This window comes from Mesoplodon bidens, assembly GCF_964165515.1.
Source record: "Mesoplodon bidens genome assembly, chromosome: 2".
In the NCBI taxonomy this organism is placed as follows: domain Eukaryota; kingdom Metazoa; phylum Chordata; class Mammalia; order Artiodactyla; family Ziphiidae; genus Mesoplodon; species Mesoplodon bidens.
Window position 1 is genome coordinate 144,020,702 of NC_138177.1, and position 22,600 is coordinate 144,043,301.

Below are 22,600 nucleotides of genomic sequence, written 5' to 3' on the forward strand. Positions count from 1 at the left end.
ACATACCTGCTGACCGATAGAAGAAACGAAGTATCAAGTGTCCTGGTTTTTATCCTTAAATCCTTGCTATTCAGTTTACGGTAAACTGCTTTTTTTGCCACATATGTAAGAATTAAATTGTTATACAAAATTACATGTAATTTTAACTAAATGGATCAATTATAAAAGTCTCATTCTTCTTAAAGCCATTCAGCTTCATAAGAATTCATAAAGTTTTAATAAATTTAGGAACTAATATATCTGGAGGATTGCTTTCTTCATTCCCACACCTTCATATCCCTTACTTACCTTACTGTATGCTCTCTGGATTAAGTAACAAGATAATTACTCAACTGCCCCTGGGAGCACACTCCATGTTGGCTATTTAATTAAAAGATAGGTATATGTGCATTCATATTAAAATGAACTCAAAGTATTTTCAATTGGTTACAATAAGGAACTCTTCCAAGACTTGAAAAGCAACATACCATAAAGTCAAATTGAATATCAAAACCAAAAGGTCAGGCAGATTCTCCAAGAGCAGAAAATATATTTAGTTCTCCCTTATCACTTTACTTTTCAACTGCATGTAGCAATTTCTTCTGCCATTAAAAACACACACACTTTGGCTATCTATATGCTAGCTTTTCCTCACATCTTTCACTCACATTTCCACTCTGAGTCTTTAGTATCTTTACCACCTCACTCTTGATTTCATTTACATCACAACTGCAAAAATCCTGAATACTGAACAGGTTAACAATGTCATAAATATTTGTTAAATTCAATATTAAAAGTTACTGACGAGGAATCAACTTCTGGAAATTTGTTACAGCCTATTTTTTAATAATCTGTTGATACAGGACAGAAACACATAATCCCTAACTCTTTGCTTTAAGAAAGGTAATACACAGAAGATAATTACATTCAGAAATGGCTTGAGGCAAGATGACAAAGAAATACAACATCTAATTCCAACTGTATTTACAATCATCCTCTTTTCACTTCCTTCCTCATTTCTAGAAATTTTGAACTTGGCTGAGACAGTAAAGACAGAAAGAAGTGGTACAAGTTGAAGGAAAAAAGTCAGGGAAAACCTATAGTAGCCATTCTGTGACAATTTTTCTATGTAGAAGGACCCAAATAAAATTAAGATCTTAAAAAAACAATCCCCTTCTACCTAAAGTATTATATTATGATTTTTAAAAGATCTAAATTTTACAAAAATATATACTAGAAAGTGCTAACTAAAAAATATTTTAAGAAAGTCTCAGACCTTATGTACCAAGTACTCATTACCCCTATCTTCTCAAGTTACCCTATAATTGGCTCTAGAATTAAATTGACACGCAGACTGTCCTACTCTTAAAGGTGCTCATACATTCTTAATAGCAAAGAATCAGCCTTAATTAAAGGACATCCAGAGGGGTAGATCATGCATAAACAAACAAAACCCTTGTAACAATGGTTACAAATAAATAAGCAAAGATATTTGCTTAGTTATTAAAAAAAAAAGAAGAGGCAAGCTGAGCTACACAGAACACAGACTAAACTCAAATGAAAACGAGGTAAACAGATTAACTTTCCCAAAGCTTATGCACATTATAAATTAGAAGTGATAGGACAAAACTGAATATAGTCAGATAAAATAGTTAATGTGGGAGAGAAAAATAGCAGAATCCTTTAAAGTACAAAAGCCTAACACTAAAGCACAGGATTCTGGGAACAATTTATAAATAATCGAACAACCGTAAGACTTCACACTCACAGAAAAACACAATAACTGATTTTCACATTTACTCAAGTATTTGAGTGCCTGCTATGTGAAAAGCACAGTTCTAGCAATGCAAAGATGAATCATCAGACTTGGATTCTAGTAGGATACAGGCAACATTGTTATAAATAAGTTAAATCAAATAGGAAGGGTAAAGAAGTGTATAAAGAGGAGTATTCTGGGCAACAGGAATAGAATGAGCAAAGGCAGAGGCTGGAAAGCAGAAGGCATATACAGAACATAGCAAACTCCAGTCTGACCAGAGTATAGGTTTTATATAAGACTACGAAAAGCTGGAAAAGTATAAAAGAAGCCAGCTCATAACTCTGAATGCTACGACAGATCTTCAGTGATGAGTCGGGAAGAATCATTAAGGATTAAGAGGCAAGGGAATCTGCTTTGGATAGAATTTACTGAACAATAAATGGTTGGGGATGAAATGCATGGAAGAGGAGACATCAAATAGGTAATTGTGAGAGGTCATGAAGACCTCAGTTCCAGTGGTGACAGTGTAAGAGGGAGAAGGCAGAGTTCTAAGTTAGACACCAGGTGTCTACAATGTGTAAGGTACCATTCCACTCCACTGAGAAACTTTTAAAATCTTAACACATCATTCTCACTTTTAAGGAAACAGTAATCTGGAAAAATAATAAATGTTAAAGCACCGAGAGCTAATAAGATAATATATGATTTCCAGATAAATATTACAAACAGAAAATACTGCACTTGAAGAAATCAGGAGAGGGGAAAAAAATGGTCAGTGGAGGCTTTATTAAAGAGGTTGGAGTTGATCTGCACCTCAAAGAAAAGGTAAAATTTCAAGAGGGGAGGGATAAAATTTCACACAAAGGGAGTTTTTTTTAAGTTAAATAATTTGTTTAATAAGAGCAAGATATGTGAGATACATTGAGGTAATTTCCAACAAAATAGTAAACAAAACACTAATACATAAAAAAAAATTCAACTACCTGAACTTAACTTCATAAAGATACCAGAAAAACAAGGTATTATTACTATTACAGCTCTGAATGCTTAAAAATGAGTATTTTCTTATATTCTAGATCTTTAAACGAGAGGGGTTACTTTTAATGAGTTCCATAGGAGAGACCAAGCCTTAAAAAAAAAAAAAAGTAACCTTCAGTCAGTTTGAAATATCCAAAATGTTATGTTTTGTTATTTGTGAAAGAAGTTCTTCAAGACACAACATAATCTGAGAAACTCTTCATATTTTACACGTAAGTGATATGAACTCAGACCCATGTGACTCCAAAACCAGAGCTACACTTGCACTCAGTGCTGTATTACCAATAATTTTTCTTTTGATTTTAAAATCTCAAATGTATTAATCACAAAGTGCACGGCAGAAGGAAGAGACGAGTAAATCTCAAACTACATAACTACTGCAGAAGTGAGAGATACCACTTTATTTATATATGTATATATATATTCAGATTAAAGTACTGTAAAGTGCTTTTTTGTTGTCAATGAATATTAATTTAACAGAGTGCCACTCCCAAATTAGCCATGAGAAATGGGGGTTTTAGAGTGACTAGTTAGTGGTTTCTCAATCTGTTCACTTACACCTTTCAAAGCTGGGCTACCTACCTGGCCCTTTCCTCTTATCAACCTTCATTCCTCAGCCTTTCATGACTTATCCTCCCTCTCACAACCCTTCTAAGACTGCCCTTGATGGGCAGATTTCCTCTGTATTCTTTTTAAACATTCAGGAAGGAAAGAGTAGACGGCATGCCAAATTTCTTTGTTTTTTACCTTCTAATTCAAGAAAAGCTCTAACCTCTTCCCTCCAATTTCTTTAAGGACAAAGATTTAAGTTCTTTCTCACAAAATAAACATTTTGTTATAGAATATAAACAAGGTGGAAAAAACCTATTTTATCAATAATTATTTTAAACCAATTCCTATATTTAGTATTATTGGGATTTGATCTTTAGAATTGATTCCTTAAAAATGATCCATTATAAAGGAAAAAGGCACTAGGAATGTGCATAATTCTTATAAAACATTTTACTGCACTTGCCTCAAAATAAATATATTAATTCATTTAAAAGAAATCCAGTCATTCAACCAACAACTGAGTGCCTAATGTGTGCCAGGCACTATTTAGGCACTTGGGAAACAACAATTTTTTAAAAACTCCCCTTTCCTCAGGGAGTTTACCACCTAGCAGGAGGAGACAGATAATAAACAATAAATATAATAAGTAAAGGTAATGTGTTAGAAAGTGATAAATGCTATGGGAAAAAAAGCAAGAATTCCAGGGTGCCAAGGCAAGTGCACTTTTAAATAGGGTGGTCAGAGAGGGTGTAAGAAGGTGTCATTTGACTAAAAACTTGAAGGTAAGGGAGTCAGCCATGATGATACCTGGGGGAAGAGTGCTCAAGGCACAGAAAAAACCAGAGTAAAGGTCCTGGAGTATCCTAGAAACAAGGAGGCCAGAGGAAGCCAGCAAAGGGCAGAGTAGTAAGAGGTGTCATAAGAGCTATGTATGGGAGCAGAGGGTATAGATCATGTAGGGTTTATGGGACACTAAGGAATTTGCCTTTTACTTTGAACGAAATGAGGATCCACAGAAAGTTGAGTAGAGTGTCATGATCTGTTTTACCATAATCACTCTGGATGATGGGTTAAGCACAGACTAAAGGGAGGGTAAGGGTGAAAGCAGAGAGACCAGTTAGGAGGCTACAAAAGAAACCCAGGAGAGAAATATGTACTTCCCATCAACTTTGATCACAGTAGTGCAGTGCTTACATTTAAGCATAAATAGATAAAACAAATCTCAGACCCTGCTAATAAGAAATAACTGGATGTTACAGAAGTTTTTTATATAGAGCTCTTGGCATATAGATACATTGTACATCTTTTCTTTTAACCACTCACTACAGAGAAATACCAAATGTGTTCCTTTATAATCAGTTATTCCCTCCATGAATTTTTTAAAAATCCTACTGTAACTGAGACTATTCTTTAAGGAAAAAAGCCAATATTTCTGTAGCTCTGTCAATTATACACTATTTTTGAAGAAAAAAATAAGTCACTTCTATCCACTGAAAATATAAATCATTTACCTTGGATTAGTGTTTCTCAGATCACCTGATTTACATTCCTAAAAACTTCAATTCCTTCAGGTAAGACAAATTTCTACAAAAGTACCTCTTTTTATGCTTCTATCTTTAAAGAAATTACTTCTTTCAAATTGATGCAAATTTGCATATCAGTATCTGGGTCGTTCATTTCAGGAAATGGCAACCACAAAAAACTCCCGCTGTCACAAACAACATGTTTCAAAAAACGTTCCTTCATGACACTGAAAAAACCCTCTTATCATCTTATCCTCCTGGAAAAGGCAAATACAATTCCCATAAATTCTAAAGAAGTTATTCTTAACACTGTATTTATCATAAGGATATAAGAGAAAGAGTGTAGAAAGTCAAAGATATCTGACTTGCCTAGAAGGGGGCTAGGGAACATGGAAGGAGATTTTGAAATAAAAACTCATACCTCTAAAAAAATTTGCTTATGAAACTGAAATAAGCACACTGTCCTATAGCATTTATGAAGGAAACCAAGAGTGAAATATAAACTATTTACTTGCTTCAAAGACTCAGAAAAACATCTAGGCTTAGCTTGGATTTTTTAAGAGACTTCCCTTGTGACAATTCTTTGGAAGAAATGGGTGTGTAAATTTACAAAACAACTGAATTCAAATTCATTAATTCACTCAACATTTAAGTGCTTATGTGCCAGAAATTGCACTAAGGGGGCATAGTCCCTGTTCTCAAGGGCTTACAGTCTTCACTCACTCCAGTTACTAAGCATCTACTATGAGCCAGATGTTGCGTATACAACAAACAGGAAACACAGGGTCCCTACCTGCATACAGCTTATACTGGAGAAGGAGGGAAATGCCTCAAGAATGAGACACACATCTAACTAAACAAGGATAACATTCAAGTGTTAAATGGGCTGTTTATGAAAGTGTGGACATTTCCTTCAGGGGGGACACAAAGAAGGGAGTAATGGATTCAGGGTGAGAGGGAGGGGAATGTAGGGAATTCAGATACAGTTGAGTCCTCAAAGAGGATTACGTGTTCACGTGCTGACCTTGGGGGAAGGGCTCCAAACAGAGGGGGCAAATGGAGCTAAGGCAGAGATGTGTGAACAGGCTGTTGTATTTGATAGGCCTGGAATATGAATGTGGGAGAGAAATCATGGAGACTTCTCTACGCCACAATTAAAAGACTAGACTTTACTGGCATATATGAAAGGCCCCTGAAGGGTTTTATTCAGAAAACCAGCATATGTGATCAGGTTTTTCTGGTGTGGTGAGACACTGATTTACATAGGAATGAGAAAAGAATAACACTAGATAATGATGTCACCACATGAAATAACAAAGGAGACTGCCCAGTTTGAAAATTAAACCCCATTCATGAAAAAAATTAAGCCACTTAACTATCCAAGCCCTTCTGGGGAAAAAGTTTTTAATCAGCATCATTTAAAATTGAAAAAGTAGAGGAAAGATTTATATATATTACGGATTATAACATCTGCATATCTATTTTGAGTCTTCTAAAGCAGTCTTTAGCTCTTTATTAATTGTGTAAAGATATCTGGAGCTGCTGATTGCTGTACAAAAAGCAGTGAAGCTATTTAGAAGACAAGTCTTTGATACAAAGAGAGAACCACGAGTAACATAAGGTATTTCTCAAGTAAGGTTTGAAGGTTTCCAAAGTTCAAGATAAGCAAGTTCTCTTAAGTCAGCGCGTTTAAAAGGTGTGTCATAGGGGTGGAGCAAAAGGAGGGATTAAAAATTAATATAAACATATATAAAAACAAGTAACTCGATGTTGCTGGAACCAAAATCTCTACTTGGAAATCTTCTCCCAAGCAGAGGGAGAAATGAACGCCTACCAGATCCAATGAATACAGGCAGACAGGAGGGAGGAGAGGATGATCGCACTTGAAAGTATAAACGGGGGGGAGGGGGTAACCACCTATCCAGAACCCAAAATCCAGCTGCCGATGCGATGAGGAAATCACCTCCAAACCTCACAGTTCAGGCATAAAGGCAGGAAAATATCACTTCCAAACTCCACCATCTAACCACCAGCCACAGGCCAAGGGGATATCACACATACTCGAATACCAGAACTCAAGGACAAGTACCATCCCCACGCAGTGCTTGAGGGGAGGTGAAGGATTCCCCCTATCCTGAGGGTGGGGAGCAATCACCCTCATATCCAGCCCTAAGGGGGTCAGTGCCCCTCAGGCCAGGGGCAGTGACAGCCCCGAAGATCCCACAATCTCAGCCAGAGCTGCCTCTACTCCTCGCACCCCCGTTGCCCAACACACACCCTCCCCTACCTGATATGGCGGCGGCGGCTCCTGATCCGGCTCCGTCCCCTCGCCAAAGCTAGCCCGGTCGGACTGAGACTCGTGAAGCAGGGAGATGTCATCCGAAGTGGGGGACTTGAGGCAGTTCCCCATCTTCCGGGGCTGGGATGTGTGATCTGAGGGAGGAAGAAAGCAGTAGCGGGGTCGTTCGCACGCTCCGCGCTCAGCCTCGGTCAGCGAGGTGGGGTCGGGCGGCAGGCCGGGGCTCAGGCGGCGACGGCTAACCCGCCCCCCGGCGCCGCCGAAGAGCCGCTCATGCCAGCCCCCGGGGTTGGGGGCTTAAGGCTGGGCCGCGGGTTCCCTGGGGTCGCGGCGGTAGCCTCCTACGAGGCGGCGGCGGCGGCGGCGGCGGCGGCGGCGGCGGCGGCGGCGATGGGGGGGGGCGGGGAGACGAAGCACTTCCCCACCCCGCCCCCCCGCGGGGCGGCGGCGGCCACGGAGCTGCTGGGCCTAATCCAGGTCAGGAGGGGGGGGCGCGGCCGTCGCGGCTCCCTCAGCTGCTGCCTCAGCTGCTGCTGCCCCCGCCGACGCCGGAGCTGCAGCCGCGGGCCTCATCCTACTCCGCCTGAAAGCGGCGGCGGCGGCCAGAACGAGGCCAGCTGCGGTCCTGCGTCACGCCGCCGTGCGTGCTCTGGGCCCGCCCCCGGCGCTGGGAGGCGTGGGCGGCTCACAGCTGCGTGTCCCCCCCCACCCCGCCTCTCTTGTCTTCTCCAGTCCCCAGCAGCTGTTCCTGGGCCTGCGTCAGTTTCTGCTTCTCTGACAGTCTGAGACGTGACTCCGAAACCTCTCCTGCCTCTCCCGTGCCTCCCCAGACGCACTGCGCCCACCTCGCTTGTCTCAGCCCTTACCTGTGCGCTGTTTTGACAGTCTTCTCACCACCTTCAGCCAAGTGATCTATTTTTAAACCCGTATCTGAATGGATCACTCCCATGATTAAAATGTTAAAAGGTTTACCATTTATCCCTTCAGAATAGAGTCCAAACTCACTAATGAACCTTCCCTACCTCCCCCAGTCACTTCCTAAACCTCCTACATCACAGCCAGAAAGATTCTTCTACCAATTGTTCTATTTCTTTCCATTCCCACCACCATAGTACAAGTTACCATCATTTCTCTGCTGTAATACTTTGAACTCTTTCCCCTGTATTCACCATTGCTCCCATTCAATCCACTATTTGTACAGTTGAGTTATCTTTTTTAAATGTAAATATGATCATGTCATTCCCCTAGGGGGAATTTAAGCCTTTTAAAACCTTCAATGGCTTCCCAATGCTGTTATGACTAAATATTAATTGTTAGATTGTTTACAAATCTGGCTACCCTTCCGATCTCATTAGCGGCATTGTTCCCTGCATATTCTAAACTCTAGGATGTCTAAATAAAGTAGTTTCAGTTGTCTAGAGGACTATTCCCTCTGGCTGAGGCCTTTACCCATATTTTTTCTCTGACAGAAACTTACTTCTTCCCACTCCTGACCTTATACCGCCCATTAAGCTAAACTTTATCCCCACTTGTCTTCCTGGACTCAACTTTGGTGCCACTGGGAAGCCTCTCCTAACCCTCCAGTCTGGGTTAGTTGCCTCCTCTGTGCTCTCAGTCCCTGAGCTTCTCTCTGTCACAGCCTGATCAAGCTGAATCATCTGTACCTCCTCTGTGCAAGGCCTGGCACATTGCCTAAGGCAGTGTAGGCTTTCTTCTTGGTTGAATGAACAAAGAGCTCAAGAAGCAATGTATGTAAAGGAAGGAAATAAGAAAGATGAGAATGCTCCTAATAGTCATTCATTCAACAAGAGACTAAAATTGGGTCTTGACTCCATTTCTTTCATTCATCATGTACTGATTTTTTTTTCCCTAGACCTTATGCTAGGCACTAGGGAAACCTGACTAGTTCCTGATGGAGCCCAGAATCCAGCTGGGAAGACAAGTAAACAGATGAGTTCTTCAGTCACCCACCACCAAAGGTTTTTAGAGGGCACAGAAGGGAGTGATTAGACCATTGGGTGAGGATCAGATAGGATTTTTGGAAGCAGAACTGTGTCAAACTGGCATGGGCCTAAGTGCTCTAACTTTGGAGTCCCTATTCTATAAAATCACATATTTTATTTAAATGCACTCATATCTCATATTAAATATAACCATTTTTCTATTTACCCTCTTCCAAGACTTGCCTTCCTTCCTATTAATGGCTTCCACCTAAATAGGTGTATCCCTAATGCCATGTTTTTTATCAGAATCTTTTACACATCCCCAAGAATCATTACTTAATTCTCTGGCTTGGACAAATAAAATTATTGGATCATTTGGGAGGAAATTTTCAGGCATTTGCCTCTTTTCTCCTATTGCCATGTTCCTTGTCCCCTCTGAACTATTGCGACAACTTCTGAATGAAGCCCTTGCCTTTGCACCATCAATCCATTCTCCACACTACTGCCATGAAAAATGTAATCAGAGAGCATTCATAGACTCGTGGTTCAGAAATTTAGCATGGCATTAAGGCCTTGAACCATTTGGTCCCATCCTGATCTCCCATATGACTCTGACTCCAACCAGGCATTCTATATTCCAGCCATATCACACTACTTACCATGCCCTCAGTTTTTACCGTGCTTTTCCACTTCTGATCTTTTGCCATGCTGTTCCCTTCTGTTGAAATCCAACTATCTTTAAGACCCTCCTTAAATACTACCTTCTTCATGTAGCTGACCTTTATTTCACTTAGTTGGAATATATATAACTATGTAAAATAAATGGGATCTATTATTGTATTATATTGTGTATATCTATAAAACATATGTGAATATTTTAACATAATTCATATATATAAACAGATATGTATGTATATATGTGAGTGTATGTGTGTGTGTGTATATATATATATATATATATATATATATGTAAAATCATAAATTCCATTTATTAGCCTGAGCCTTGAAAGGTTAATGTTGACATTCCTGTTTTATAGGAATAGAAACATGGCTATTCAGGGGTAAAGCCAAGATTTGAATTATATACCAGTTGCCTTTATTAGGTTGTGGGAGGGAACTACAACTTTTTTTCATCCTGATATTCCTTTCTCAGTGTATAAAAACAAGAAAATGGGGGAAGACTTATCTTGAATGCCTTTAGCATCTACATGTACCTTTGTAAGGAAGTAGTTTTTCAATGATCTTTCTTCCTAATCCAGATTTAGAAAAGAACCCTTGGGAAGTGTCCTGTAGACCAGAGAGTGTGATCTAATCACAAAACATAATTTTAAATAAAACAAGTAACCAAGACTATTGAAGTGACAAAGACTCTCCTAGACCCAACTCTAGTCAGGCTCCTCTAAGCCCTCAAGGCTCTAACCTTGGGTTCTGTGCTTAGCCCACTTATTCCAGTTTTAGCAAGATTCTAGCTGAGTTAGTTTAGCCAGAATCCCCCTCCCTAAGTATCTGACCACCTTGGCCTGCCTTCAGCAGCAATCCTATCAATGGGTTTAGCCAGAATTCCCTTTCAACCCTGATGTTTCCTCTTTGTAATTTTCCACCCACTTTCTCCCACCCTAGTCCTTGCCCATAAATCCCCACTTGTCCTTTTTGTGTAATACAGAGTGAAGTCCAGTTCTATACTGAGGTTTCTCTTCCCCTTTTGCAATAGGTCCTGAATAAAATTTGCCTTCACTGCTTTAACTTGTCTGGTTCTGGTTTTCTCTGACAGCAGGAGATCTAATGCAGAAGCCGATATGAAAATCTAGTACCCTCTGTTGAGCCAGATTTTTAAAAATAGTCTTTATCTTTTTAGACCAGTTTTAGGTTCACATCAAAATTGAGCAAAAGGTACAGAGATTTACTATATACCCCTGCCCCTGTACATGCATAGCCTCTCCCATTTTCAACACCCTGCACCAGAGTGGTACATTTGTTACATTGATAAGCTATCACACAAAATCCTTGCTTAAGTTAGAGTTCACTCTCGGTGTTGTACATTCTATGGGTTTAGACAAATGTATAATGATGTGTATCTACCATTATAGAGTCATACAGAATAGTTACACTGCCCTAAAAATCTTCTGTGCTCAGCCTATTCATTCTTCCCTTGCCCCTAACCCCTGGCAACCACTGATTTCTTAACAGACTCCATAGTTTTACCTTTTCCAAAATGTCATACAGCATGTAGTCTTTTCACATTGGCTTCTTTCACTTAAATGAAAACTAAGGTTCCTCTGTTTCTATCCATGGCTTGATAACTAATTTCCTTTTAGCACTGAATTATATTCCACTCTCTAGATGTCCCACAGTTGATTTATTCATTTATCTACTGAAGGATGTTTTAGTTGCTTCCAAGTTTTGGCAATTATGAATAAAGCTGCTATGAATATCTGCATATAGGGTTTTTTCCCCAATTTTTTAATTGTAGTAAAATACACTTAACATAAAATTTACCACCTTAACCATTTTTAAGTGTATAGTTCAGTATTTAATACGTTCATAATATTTTGCAGCCATTACCACCGTTCATCTCCAGAATGCTTTTCATCTTGTAAAACCAAAACTACCCATTAAACAATAACTATCCTTTTTCCCCTCCCCTCAGCTCCTGGCAATCACCATCCTACTTTCTGTCTCTATGATTTTGACCACTCGAAGTATCTTATATAAATATAATCATACAGCATTTGTCCTTTTGTGACTGGCTTATTTCATTTAGCATAATGTCTTCAAGGTTCATCCATGGTATAGTGTATTGCGAATTTCCTTCCTTTTTAAGGCTGACTGCTGTAATATTCCATTATATGTATATACCACATTTTGCTTATCCATTCATTCATTGATGGACACTTGGATTGCTTCCACATTTTAGCTACTATCATGCTGCTATGAACATGGATGTACAAATATCTCTTCAAGACCCTAATTTCAATTCTTTGATTATACACCCAGAGTGGAATTGCTGTATTATATGGTAATTCTATGTTTAATTTTTTGAGGAACTGTCATACTGTTTTTTCACGGTAGCTGTACCATTTTACATTCCTTCAAACAGTATGTTTGCAGGTTTTTATGTGAGCATAAGTTTTCAACTAATTTGGATAGTACCAAGGAACACAATTGCTGGATTGTATGGTAAAAGTGTGCTTAGTTTTGTAAGAAACTACTAAACTGTCTTCCAAAGTGGCTGTACCATTTTACATCCCCACCAGCTATGAATGAGTGCTCCTGTAGCTCCATATTCTCACCAGCTTTTGATGTTGTCAGTGTTTGGGGTTTGGCTATTCTAATAGGTACATAGTAGTATCTCATTGTTATTTGATTTCCATTTCCCTTAAATTTTCCTTTCATATGCTTATTTGCCATCTGTATATTTTAATTGGTGAGGTGTCTGTTGAGGTTTTGGCCCATTTTTTAAAAGAGTTGTTTATTTTCTTGTTGAGTTATAAGAGTTCTTTATATATTTTAGAGGACAGTCCATTATCAGATATGTCTTTTGCAAATATTTCTTCTCAGTCTGAAGCTTGTATTTTCATTCTTTTGATAGCATCTTCTGCCCAGCAGAAATTTTTAATTTTAATGAAGTCCAGCTTATCAATTCTTTCTTTCATGGATTGTATCTAAAAAATCATCAGCAAACCCAAAATAATCTAGATTTTTCTCCTATGTTATCTTCTAGGAGTTTTATATATTTGTATTTTACATTTAGATGTGATCCATTTTGAGTTAATTTTTGTGAAGTGTGTAAGGCCTGTGTCTAGATCCATTTTTTCACATGTGGGTGCCCAGTTGTTCTAGTACTATTTGTTGAAAAGTTTATCTTTTCTCCATTGTATTGTCTTTGCTCCTTTGTTAAAGATCAGTTGACTATATTTATGTGGGACTATCTGGGCTTTTATTATGTTCCATTAATCTGTTTGTCTATTCTTTCACCAATAACATACTGTCTTCATTATTGTAACTTTATAGTAAGTCTTGAAGTTGGGTAGCATCAATCCTCCAACTTGTTCTTCTTTTTCAATAATCTATTGGCTATTCTGGGTCTTTTTGCCTCTCCATATAAAAATTAGAATCAGTTTGTTGATAACCTCTAAATAACTTGCTGGGATTTTCATTGGAATTGCATTGAATCTATAGATCAAGTTGGGAAGAACTGACATCTTGACAATATTGAGTCTTCCTATCCATGAATATGGACTATCTCTCCATTCACTTAGTTCTTCTTAGATTTCATTATCAACATTTTGTAGTTTTTCTCATATAGTTCTTATACGTATTTTATTAGGTATGTATCTAAGTATTTCATTTTGAGGAGTGCTAATGTTAAGTGACAGTGTGTTTTTAATTTCAAATTCCACTTGTTCATTGCTGGTTATATAGGAAAGCAATTGACTTTTGTATGTTAACACTGTATCCTCCAATCTTACTATAATCACTTATTAGTTCCAGGAGGGGTTTTTTGTTGATTCTTTTGAATTTTCTATAGAGATAATCATGTTTTCTATTAACAAAATCAGTTTGATTTCCTTCTTCTCAATCTGTATAACTTTGATTTCCTTTTCTTTTTTTTAACTTTTTATTTTATATTGGAGTATAGTGATTAACAATGTTGTGATAGTTTCAGGTGCACAGCAAAGGGACTCAGCCATACATATATGTGTGTCCTTTCTCCCCTAATTATTTCTTTTTCTTGTCTTATTGCATTAACTAGGGCTTCCAGGACAATGCTGAAAAGCAGTGGTGAGAGGGTACATCCTTTCCTTGTTCTTTATCTCAGTGGAAAATCTTCTCACTAATGTTGGAATCTCACCATTCAGTATAATGCTACTGCAGGTTTTTTTGTAGATATTCTTTATCCCATTGAGGAAGTTCCCCTCTAGTCCTAGTTTACTGGGAGTATTTATCATATATGGGTGTTGGATTTTGTCAAATGCTTTTCCTACATCTATTAATATAATCATATGATTTTTCTTCTTGAGACTGTTAAGGTTGTGATGTAATGGATTATATTAATTGGTTTTAAAATGTTGAACGAACCTTGCATACCTGGGGTAAATGTCACTTGGTATATAATTCTTTTTATACATTGTTAGATTCTATTTACTAATGTTTTGTTGAGAGCTTTTTACATCTATGTTCATGAGAGAGACGGGTCAGTTTTCTTTTCTTGTAATGTCTTTCTCTGGTTTTGGTAATTATAGTAATGCTGGCCTCATAGGATGAGTTAGAAACTATTCCTGCTGCTCTATCTTCTGAAAAACACTGAGAGAATTGGCATAATTCCTTACTTAAATGTTTATTTTATTTTATTTTTTCAAATTTATTTATTTATTTTTATTTTTGGCTGCATTGGGTCTTTGTTGCTGCTCATGGGCCCTCTCTAGTTGTGGCAAGTGGGGGCTACTCTTGGTTGCAGTGTGTGGGCCTCTCATTGTGGTGGCTTCTCTTGTTGCAGAGCACAGGCTCTAGGCATGCGGGCTTCAGTAGTTGTGGCATGTGGGATCAGTGGTTGTGGCTCACGGGCTCTTAACCATTCTTAAGTGTACAGTTCAGTGGTTTTAAATACCTTCACATTGTTGTACAGCCATCACCACCATCCATTCCCATACCTCTTTTCATCCTGTAAAACTGAAACTTAATAGGTATAGTGATACCTATTTAAAAAATAACTCTCCAGTTATCACTGTGCACAAGCATTCCAATTTCTCCACATCCTTGTCAACACTTTTTGTTTTCTGTTTTTTTGATAGCAGCCATCCTAACTAGTGTGAGGTCATATCACATTATAGGTTTTTTTTAATATTTATTTTTATTTACTTATTTGGTTGTGCTGGACCTTGCTGGCTTCTTTTGCTGTTATTGTTTTTATATTCATTTTTTCTTTTTTTTTAATTTAATTTAATTTAATTTTTTATACAGCAGGTTCTTATTAGTTATCTATTTTATACATATTAGTGTATATATGTCAATCACAATCTCCCAATTCATCCCACAACCCCTCCCCCACCCCGGCTGGCTTCTTTAATTGCGGCACCTGGGCTCCTTAGTTGCGGCTTGCAGGCTGCTTAGCTGCAGTTCGCCAGCTCCTTAGTTGTGGCATGCATGTGGGATCTAGTTCCCTGACCAGCAATTGAACCCAGGCCCCCTACATTGGGAGCGTAGAGTCTTAATCCATGTGCCACCAAGGAGGTCCCCACATTATAGTTTTTTTGTTTGTTTGTTTGTTTTTCTGGTACGCGGGCCTCTCACTGCTGTGGCCTCTCCCGTTGCGGAGCACAGGCTCCAGACGCGCAGGCTCAGCGGCCATGGCTCACGGGCCCAGCCGCTCCGCGGCATGTGGGATCTTCCCGGACCAGGACACGAACCCATGTCCCCTGCATCGGCAGGCGGACTCTCAACCACTGCAACACCAGGGAAGCCCCACATTATAGTTTTGATTTACATTTTCCTAATGATCAGCAATGCTGAGCACCTTTTTGTGTGCTTCTTGGCTATTTGTATATCTTCTTTGGAGAAATGTCTCTTCAAGTATTTTGCCCATTTTTGAATCAGGTTGCTTTTTTATTGTTGAGTTTTAGAAGTTCTCTATGTATTCTATGCATTAATGCCTTATCAGATAAATGATTTGCCGATATTTTCTCCCATTCTGTTGTTTTCTTTTTTACTCTGTTATAGTGCCTTTTGATGCACAAAATTTTAAATTTTTCATAAAGTACAATTTGTCTGATTTTTCTTTTTTTATTTATGTTCTTAATTCATAGCTAAGAAATCATTTCCAAGTTCAATGTTGTGAAGCTTTTGTCCTATGTTTTCTTCTAAGAGTTTTCTTCTTTTAGGTTTTACATTTAGGTCCATGATCCATTTGGAATTTTTTTTTTTATATTATGTTAGCTAAAAGTCCAACTTCATTATTTTGCATATGTATATCCATTTTTCCCAGAATTATTTGTTGAAAAGACTGTTCTTTCCCCATTGAATGATCTAGGGACTCTTGTCAAAAATCATTTGACCATATATGTGATAGTTTATTTCTGGGCTCTCTATTCTATTCCATTGGTCTATATGTCTGTATTTATGACAGTACCACACTGTTTTGGTTACTGTAGCTTTTTAGTAAGTTTTGAAATCAAGAAGTGTGAGTCCTCCAGTTTTGTTCTTCTTTTTCAAGGTTGTTTTGACTATTTGTGGTCTCTTGAGATGTCATGTGAATTTTAATATGCTTTTTTTCTATTTTTGCAAAAAAAAAAAGTAGTTGAAATTTTGGTAGGGATTACATTCAATCTGTAAATTGCTTTGGGTAATATTGACATTTAAACAATATTAAATCTTCCATTCCATAAATACGAGATGTGTTTCCATTTATTTATGTCTTATTTAATTTCTTTCAGCAATGTTTTATAGTTTTCATTATACTCAACCTCCTTGGTTAATTCTTAAGTAATTTACTCTTTTTGATGCTACTGTAAGAGGATTTTCTTTGTAACTTCCTTTTCAAATTGTTCATTCTTAGTATGTAGAAATCCAACTGATTTTTGTGTTGACTTTGTATCCTGCTTTTTTGCTGAATTAATTAATTAGTTCTAACAAGTTTTTTTGGGGGGAGGAATCTTTAGGATGCTCTACATATAAGATTATACCATCTGAAAATAGAGATACTTTTACTGCATTCTTTCCAATTTGGATGCTTCTATTTCTTTTTCCTTGCCTAATTGCTCTGGCTGCCACTTCTAGTACTATGTTGAATAGAAGTGGTGAAAGTGGGCATCCATCCTTACCTTGTTCCTGATCTTAGATGAAAAGCTTTCAGTTTTTCACCATTGAATATGATGTTAGCTGTGGGTTTTCATATACAGCTTTTGTTATATTGGGGTCATTTCCTTATATTCTTAAGTTTGAGTGTTCTTTATCATGAAAGGGTGTTGACTTTGACAAATGCTTTCTCTGTGCCACTTGATATGGTCATGTGGGTTTCTCCCCCTTCATTCTGTTAATGTGATGTATTGTACTGATTGGTTTTCATATAATGAAACATCCTTGCATTTCAGGAATAAATTGCACCTAGTCATGGTGTATAATCCTTTTAACATGTTGCTGAATTTGCTTTGCCAGTGTTTTGTTGAGGATTTTTGCATCAATGCTCGTAAGGGATATTGATCTTTAGTTTTCTAATAGTATCTTTGTCTGGCTCTGGTATCAGGGTAATGCTGGCCTCACAGAATGAGCTAAGAAGTGTTCCCTCCTCTTCAATTTTTTGCAAAAGTTTGGGAAGGATTGGTGTTTGTTCTTTTTAAAATGTTTGGTAGAATTCACCAATGAAGGCATCAGGAAGGGAGTTTTCCTTTGTAGGGAGATTTTTTGGTTGTGAATTCAATCTCTTTACTTGTTATACATCTATTCAGATTTTCTGTTTCTTTGTGATTTAGTCATGGGTTATTTTTCTAGTAATTTAACCATTTCATCTTGGTAATCCAATTTGTTGCTATATACTTGTTGATAGTAATCTCTTATAATACTTGTTATTTCTGTAGAATCTGTAGTTATGTCCCCACTTTCATTTCTGATTTTAGTAATTTTAGTCTTTTCTCTTCCTTTTTGGTCTCTCTAGCTAGAGGTTTGTCAATTTTGTTAATTTTTTGAAGAAGCAACTTTTTGTTTCCTTGATTTTTTTCCCATTGTTTGTATGTTCTGTTTCATTTATCTCTGCTTTATCTTTATTATTTCCTTTTTTTTTTCCTGCTAGCTTTGGGTTTAATTTGTTCTTCTTTTTCTAGTTCCTTAAGTTGTACAGTTAAATTGTTGATTTGAGATCTTTATTTTTTTAATGTGTTTATAGCTATAAATTTTCCCCTTAAAACTGATTTCACTGATCCCTATAAGTTTTGGTATGTGTGTTTTGCCAACTATTGTTGTAGAACGTACTATTTTTTTTTAATAAGCTGTTTCTCTTTCCACTGTTTATTATTAATGTACAAAATATACAAAATGAAAAGAAAAAGAAAATACTCATCCTCAAATTCTTTGTGGCTCTAGCCCAAGACTGTGCACAAAATCCAAACAATGCACTGTTTTCTTAGAAAACAACTGATGCTGAGACAAGTGAAGGAGAGGGCTGTGAGAAGGCAAGTCATCTTATTGAATCCACCCAGGAAAGCACTTGGTGGGGATTCAGAGATGGCTGACAGGGCAAGGGAGCTGGAGGCCTCACACTGACAAGGTTCCAGGTGGAGGCCAGGAGCAAGCTAACTCCCAGAGGAGTGCAAGTAGTGTGACTGTCAGGTCCAGCACACTGGGCTTCAGCTGATAGAAAGCTGGTCTCATTGAAGTGTTTTACAGTTTCCAGAATGAGCTGTAGACCACCATCAATGGCCTCACCTATGCAAGCTGAAACTTTCACTGGATGCCAGTATGAATTTGCCATTATTGAACCTAGCAGATCCATGATGCAAACTTGGGTATTCACAGAAGATTGCAAAGTCTTACTTGAGAAAGGACTCAGAATGTAAAGCTTGTGTCAGAGGAGGGGTGGACATGATGTGTACTCCAGAACTCAAATCCAGCTGGATTGAGCCTTCTCAGTGCAGTAGGATACACAATGCCCCTTTTGCCGTCTCCTCACCCCATAAGGAAGAATGAACTTGACTGGGACGATTTCATAAGTGCAGTTGATCTTGCATCAGAGTTCTGTGTGCATGAGGAGGACCCACAATAGGAGAGTAGAGGTATTCTCCAGGATAACCAGCTTTAGGTTCTCAGGCATCAAGGGTAATACCAGAAAGGAGCTTGGGATACAGGGCAAATCTCCTCAAAAAGTGAAGGCAACTGAGTCTCCTCTTAAGCAGTCCAAGGTACAGAATGTGTCCAGTCTCTCTCCTCCCCAGATTGGAGGAAAATATGTATATCAATGTGCACCAGTGATCAGAAAACCCACAGGAACCCAGGCAGGTGGGCCCTGAGGGGGCCAGCTCATCAGCTGGGGAAAGGGGAAAATGGGCCTCACAGAAGCCATAAAAGTGTGGAAGGAGAAAGGCTACAGTACATAAGGGTGTGTGTGGATGGGGCAGGCAGTTGATTCCCTAGGACAGGAGAGGCCATTGACACTCGGGTGGTAGAAGGCACAGTTGTTCTCATAGCAGCAGTTGCTATGAGAACATCATGATATGTCAACAAACAGGGCAGTTTGACATGTTTCCTCCATGGCTGTGGCCTCCATCATGCCCTTGGTGACCCCCTCCTCCATGGCCAGGGCCATCATAGCCACAGTACTTATGAGGGGGTGGCCTTCGATGGTCATGGCCTCAGTGACCAGGGACATAATGAGGCAGTGGCCATGGGGCCCCCCATATACAGGGCCTTCATGGGGCTGATGTCCATCACCAGCACCCATTCCTCCACCAGGGCCTTCATGGATACCATGCCCACCGCCTCCAACCATGCCCCCATCAGGGCCCCCTCATCCATTTGGGGGTCCTCCTCCAGAGCAGCCTCTTCTGGTCCCTCAGAACGGAAGAGGAGGAAGAGGTTCATTTCCTCCTTGGCCACCACGGACTCTATGGGATGGTCCAGGGCCTGGTCCTGGTACCTCCAGCATCAGGCCACACTGAATGGGGAAACCTGGGTCACCCTAGAAGGGATTGCACTGCCTCCAGGGAGGGGGTGGGGGACCCAGGAGATGTGGACCACTGGCTCACCAGGGCCCCCAGGGCCTCCATGGGGACCTGGCATAGGTCCCCTAGGTCCGGGGGGGGAGGTGCTGTATGCCCTTGGGGGCTCCTGGGGCCTCCTGGTAGAAAACCACTGGCTATCAGATCAGGGCCTAAGAGTATGTGTGGCACCGGCATCTGCTTGACCTTGTCTGAATAGTCTGTTTGCTTCAGCAGTTCCTCTGCGGTATGACTGTTAGGTCTACGCATGATGGAGGGAGGATCTCCTGCACATCGATGCCTCCTCCTCCAGAACCCGGGGGGCTCTTCCCGGCACCTATGTTTTCCATAAGATCGTCCAGAACAGAAGGCAACTTGGAAACACTTACCCTGTCGGGTGAACCACAGCCCACCCAACCTAATAGGCTCCAGGGTATCAACATATGGGGTCTTATCCATGGAATATTCCTCATCTAGGGGCATGAATTTTGGAGGGATAGGATCATAGGGCTCAGGATCAGGATTGTGAGGACTTTCCTTTCTCAGGAAGAGCTCCTGAAGCATCCCCTTCTTCTACTCAGCCTGGATGTACTGATCCTGGCTACTGCTTCCAGGGGTGATGAGAGGCGAGAGCAGCACCGGGAGCCGGGGGCACACCCAGGACACATTCTCCTCCATGTTGTTGTTGCTCAGACACCGGGCTACCTCAAATGCGTGTTGGCCTGACAGTATCTCTCACTTAGCTGACTTGCCAAAGTCCTTGATCTTATTCACATTTACTCGTTCAGTTTCATTCAGTTCAAAATAGAAATACTCTCTGTTTGCCCTCCTCAGGTCACGTCACAGTTTTCCTCTTCCTGCCTTTCCCGGTCAGCTGGCTAAGATCTCCACTGGCTTTGCATCCCAAGCTCCTGGTTCCAAAGAGGCGGTATCCATGAGTTCTGGGACTTCAACAGGGGGAACTGGGGTCCCTGGACATTCTGTGTCCATAGCCGCAGAAGGAGGTGCTGGCTCTGGGGAAGAAGGTTTCCTGTGCTTGGTTCTGTGCTTGTTTTCCATTCAAACGGGCTTGACTTGGCAGCTGTGGGTGACAGCACCTTCTTCTTAATTTTGATGCCTGGAACAGGTGCTGAATTTAGCGCATCCAGAAAGCCCAGGCCCTCCATAGGCTATGGTGGGATGATCTTCACTTTGATCTCTTTGGTGGCATTGGGTGTCATGTTGAGTGGCTTGTATTTCTTCTCTGCAGGGGGTGCAGCATCTCCTGGGGCAGCTGTGGAACTCTGACACTTGAGGGAGATGGGTTTAAGGTTGTACTTGTCAGAAACCACCACTGCACTGGCATTCTTCTTTAAAGGCACCAAAGACGGAGTCTCCAGCTCTAGCCTAGTGGAAAGGAATGTGACGTGACGGGGCACCATGGTTCAGAGAGACCTGGGCTTCTCCCTCTTCTTCTCTGGGGCCTCCTCAGTCTGAGTTTCAGCCTTCACGTCAGTCAAAGTTCACTCAGGAGGGGTGGTTCAACTCTTTCCCTCTTCTTTCCATTTCTTCTTATCTTTCTCAGCAGGCTGGGTACTGCTCTGGGAGTGGATGACAGTCATTCAGTCGCTGATAAGGACTGAGGCCAATTTCCAGAGCTCTTCATCCTTACTTGACTTGCTCAGTTGCTTCACCAGTTTGGCTGTGTTGTGCTGCTTGAGATGGTCAACAGTGAGTGGTAGATGCTGCAGCATCAGCAGAATTTGCTTCAAGGGGGGAATGTTGTTGGTTGTCTTTGAATACGTCAGCCAATTGTTAAGAAACTTGTAACTACCAACATCAGTAAACTTGACCAATATTTCTAGTGAACAGGTCTGCAGGAGAGTGTTCAAGTAAATACATCGACTCACTATCTTTCGTGCTTCCTTTATCATACTGAAGATCTTCGAAATCCCATCCACACTCTTGATTTCCCCATCTCAGTTAAGGAAGCTATCCAGCTTCCTTAAGCTTAAGGAGGCTCTTTGGGGTCTATGGGACCTGAACCCATGATCGAGGTTTTATCGGGCTTGGGGTGGAGGGGGTTAAAATTTGGGGAAAAAAAAAAAAACTACCAACCAGAACCCCAAACTCAATTATTTGGGGGGCCTCATTGGCTCAAAAAGTCTCTTTAAAAAAAACTAAGGCTAGCTCAGTATTCATCCCCCCACCCCAACCAACTCCATTTAGGGAGGGGGGTTGTAGAAAAAAGTTCTGAGTGGATTCAAAAAAGTGAATGCTGGATGAGTGAATTTGGATGTGTTTGGGAAGGGAGGGTTGTTAATTATTTTTGAAGCTACGTGGTGATGGTCCTTCAGCCACAGATTTCAAGTCCCAGGCAGAGTGGGCTGGTGGGGTGGGCAAGATAGGTGGCAAGGGGTAGAAGACACAAGTGCTTGGGCTTGTGGCTGCTGTTTTCCCTCCCCTGACACCCTCAAGTTCCTTTCAAGGTCTTCGATGTTGCTGCCATTTGTTTCTTTTTTCCTCATGGCCGTCCTTTCTCTGAGAAAATTCAAACCTCTAAAAGAACCCCAGAATCGAGCCTTCTATTTCTCCCTTCAATTCCATCAGAAGGAAAAGAGAAAAATGGGGGTGGGGAGGAAATAGGGGTGCCAGCCCTTTAAATCCCCTGGAATTTAGCTATATGGGTAGGAGCTTGCAACAGGGTGGGATTTGCAGCAACAACTGCCTGCCTCTTTGTCTGCAGCTCTGTGATCAGAAGCAAGTCTTCCCCTGGAAGTTGTAAGCAAACCTTCAATAGACTCCAGAATTCCAAATAGTTACATGAGGCAGATTCTGCTAGTGAA

General features: G+C 40.1%; 1 protein-coding gene and 1 pseudogene across 2 annotated transcripts in view; both read right to left on the reverse strand.

Moving 5' to 3' along the window:
- RNF11 (ring finger protein 11) overlaps nucleotides 1–7,300 on the reverse strand; it is a 38,624-nt gene extending 31,324 nt beyond the window's left edge. The window contains exon 1 of the mRNA XM_081225609.1: nucleotides 7,139–7,300. Coding sequence (XP_081081735.1) covers nucleotides 7,139–7,261 — 123 coding nt within the window. The 5' untranslated portion in view covers nucleotides 7,262–7,300. The remainder of the gene's footprint in view (nucleotides 1–7,138) is intronic.
- A 12,285-nt stretch (nucleotides 7,301–19,585) lies between these two features.
- Nucleotides 19,586–21,804, reverse strand: LOC308612411 (serine/threonine-protein phosphatase 1 regulatory subunit 10-like; annotated as a pseudogene). The gene has a single exon. The product of its transcript is annotated as a serine/threonine-protein phosphatase 1 regulatory subunit 10-like (transcript).
- Nucleotides 21,805–22,600: the final 796 nt, after the last annotated feature.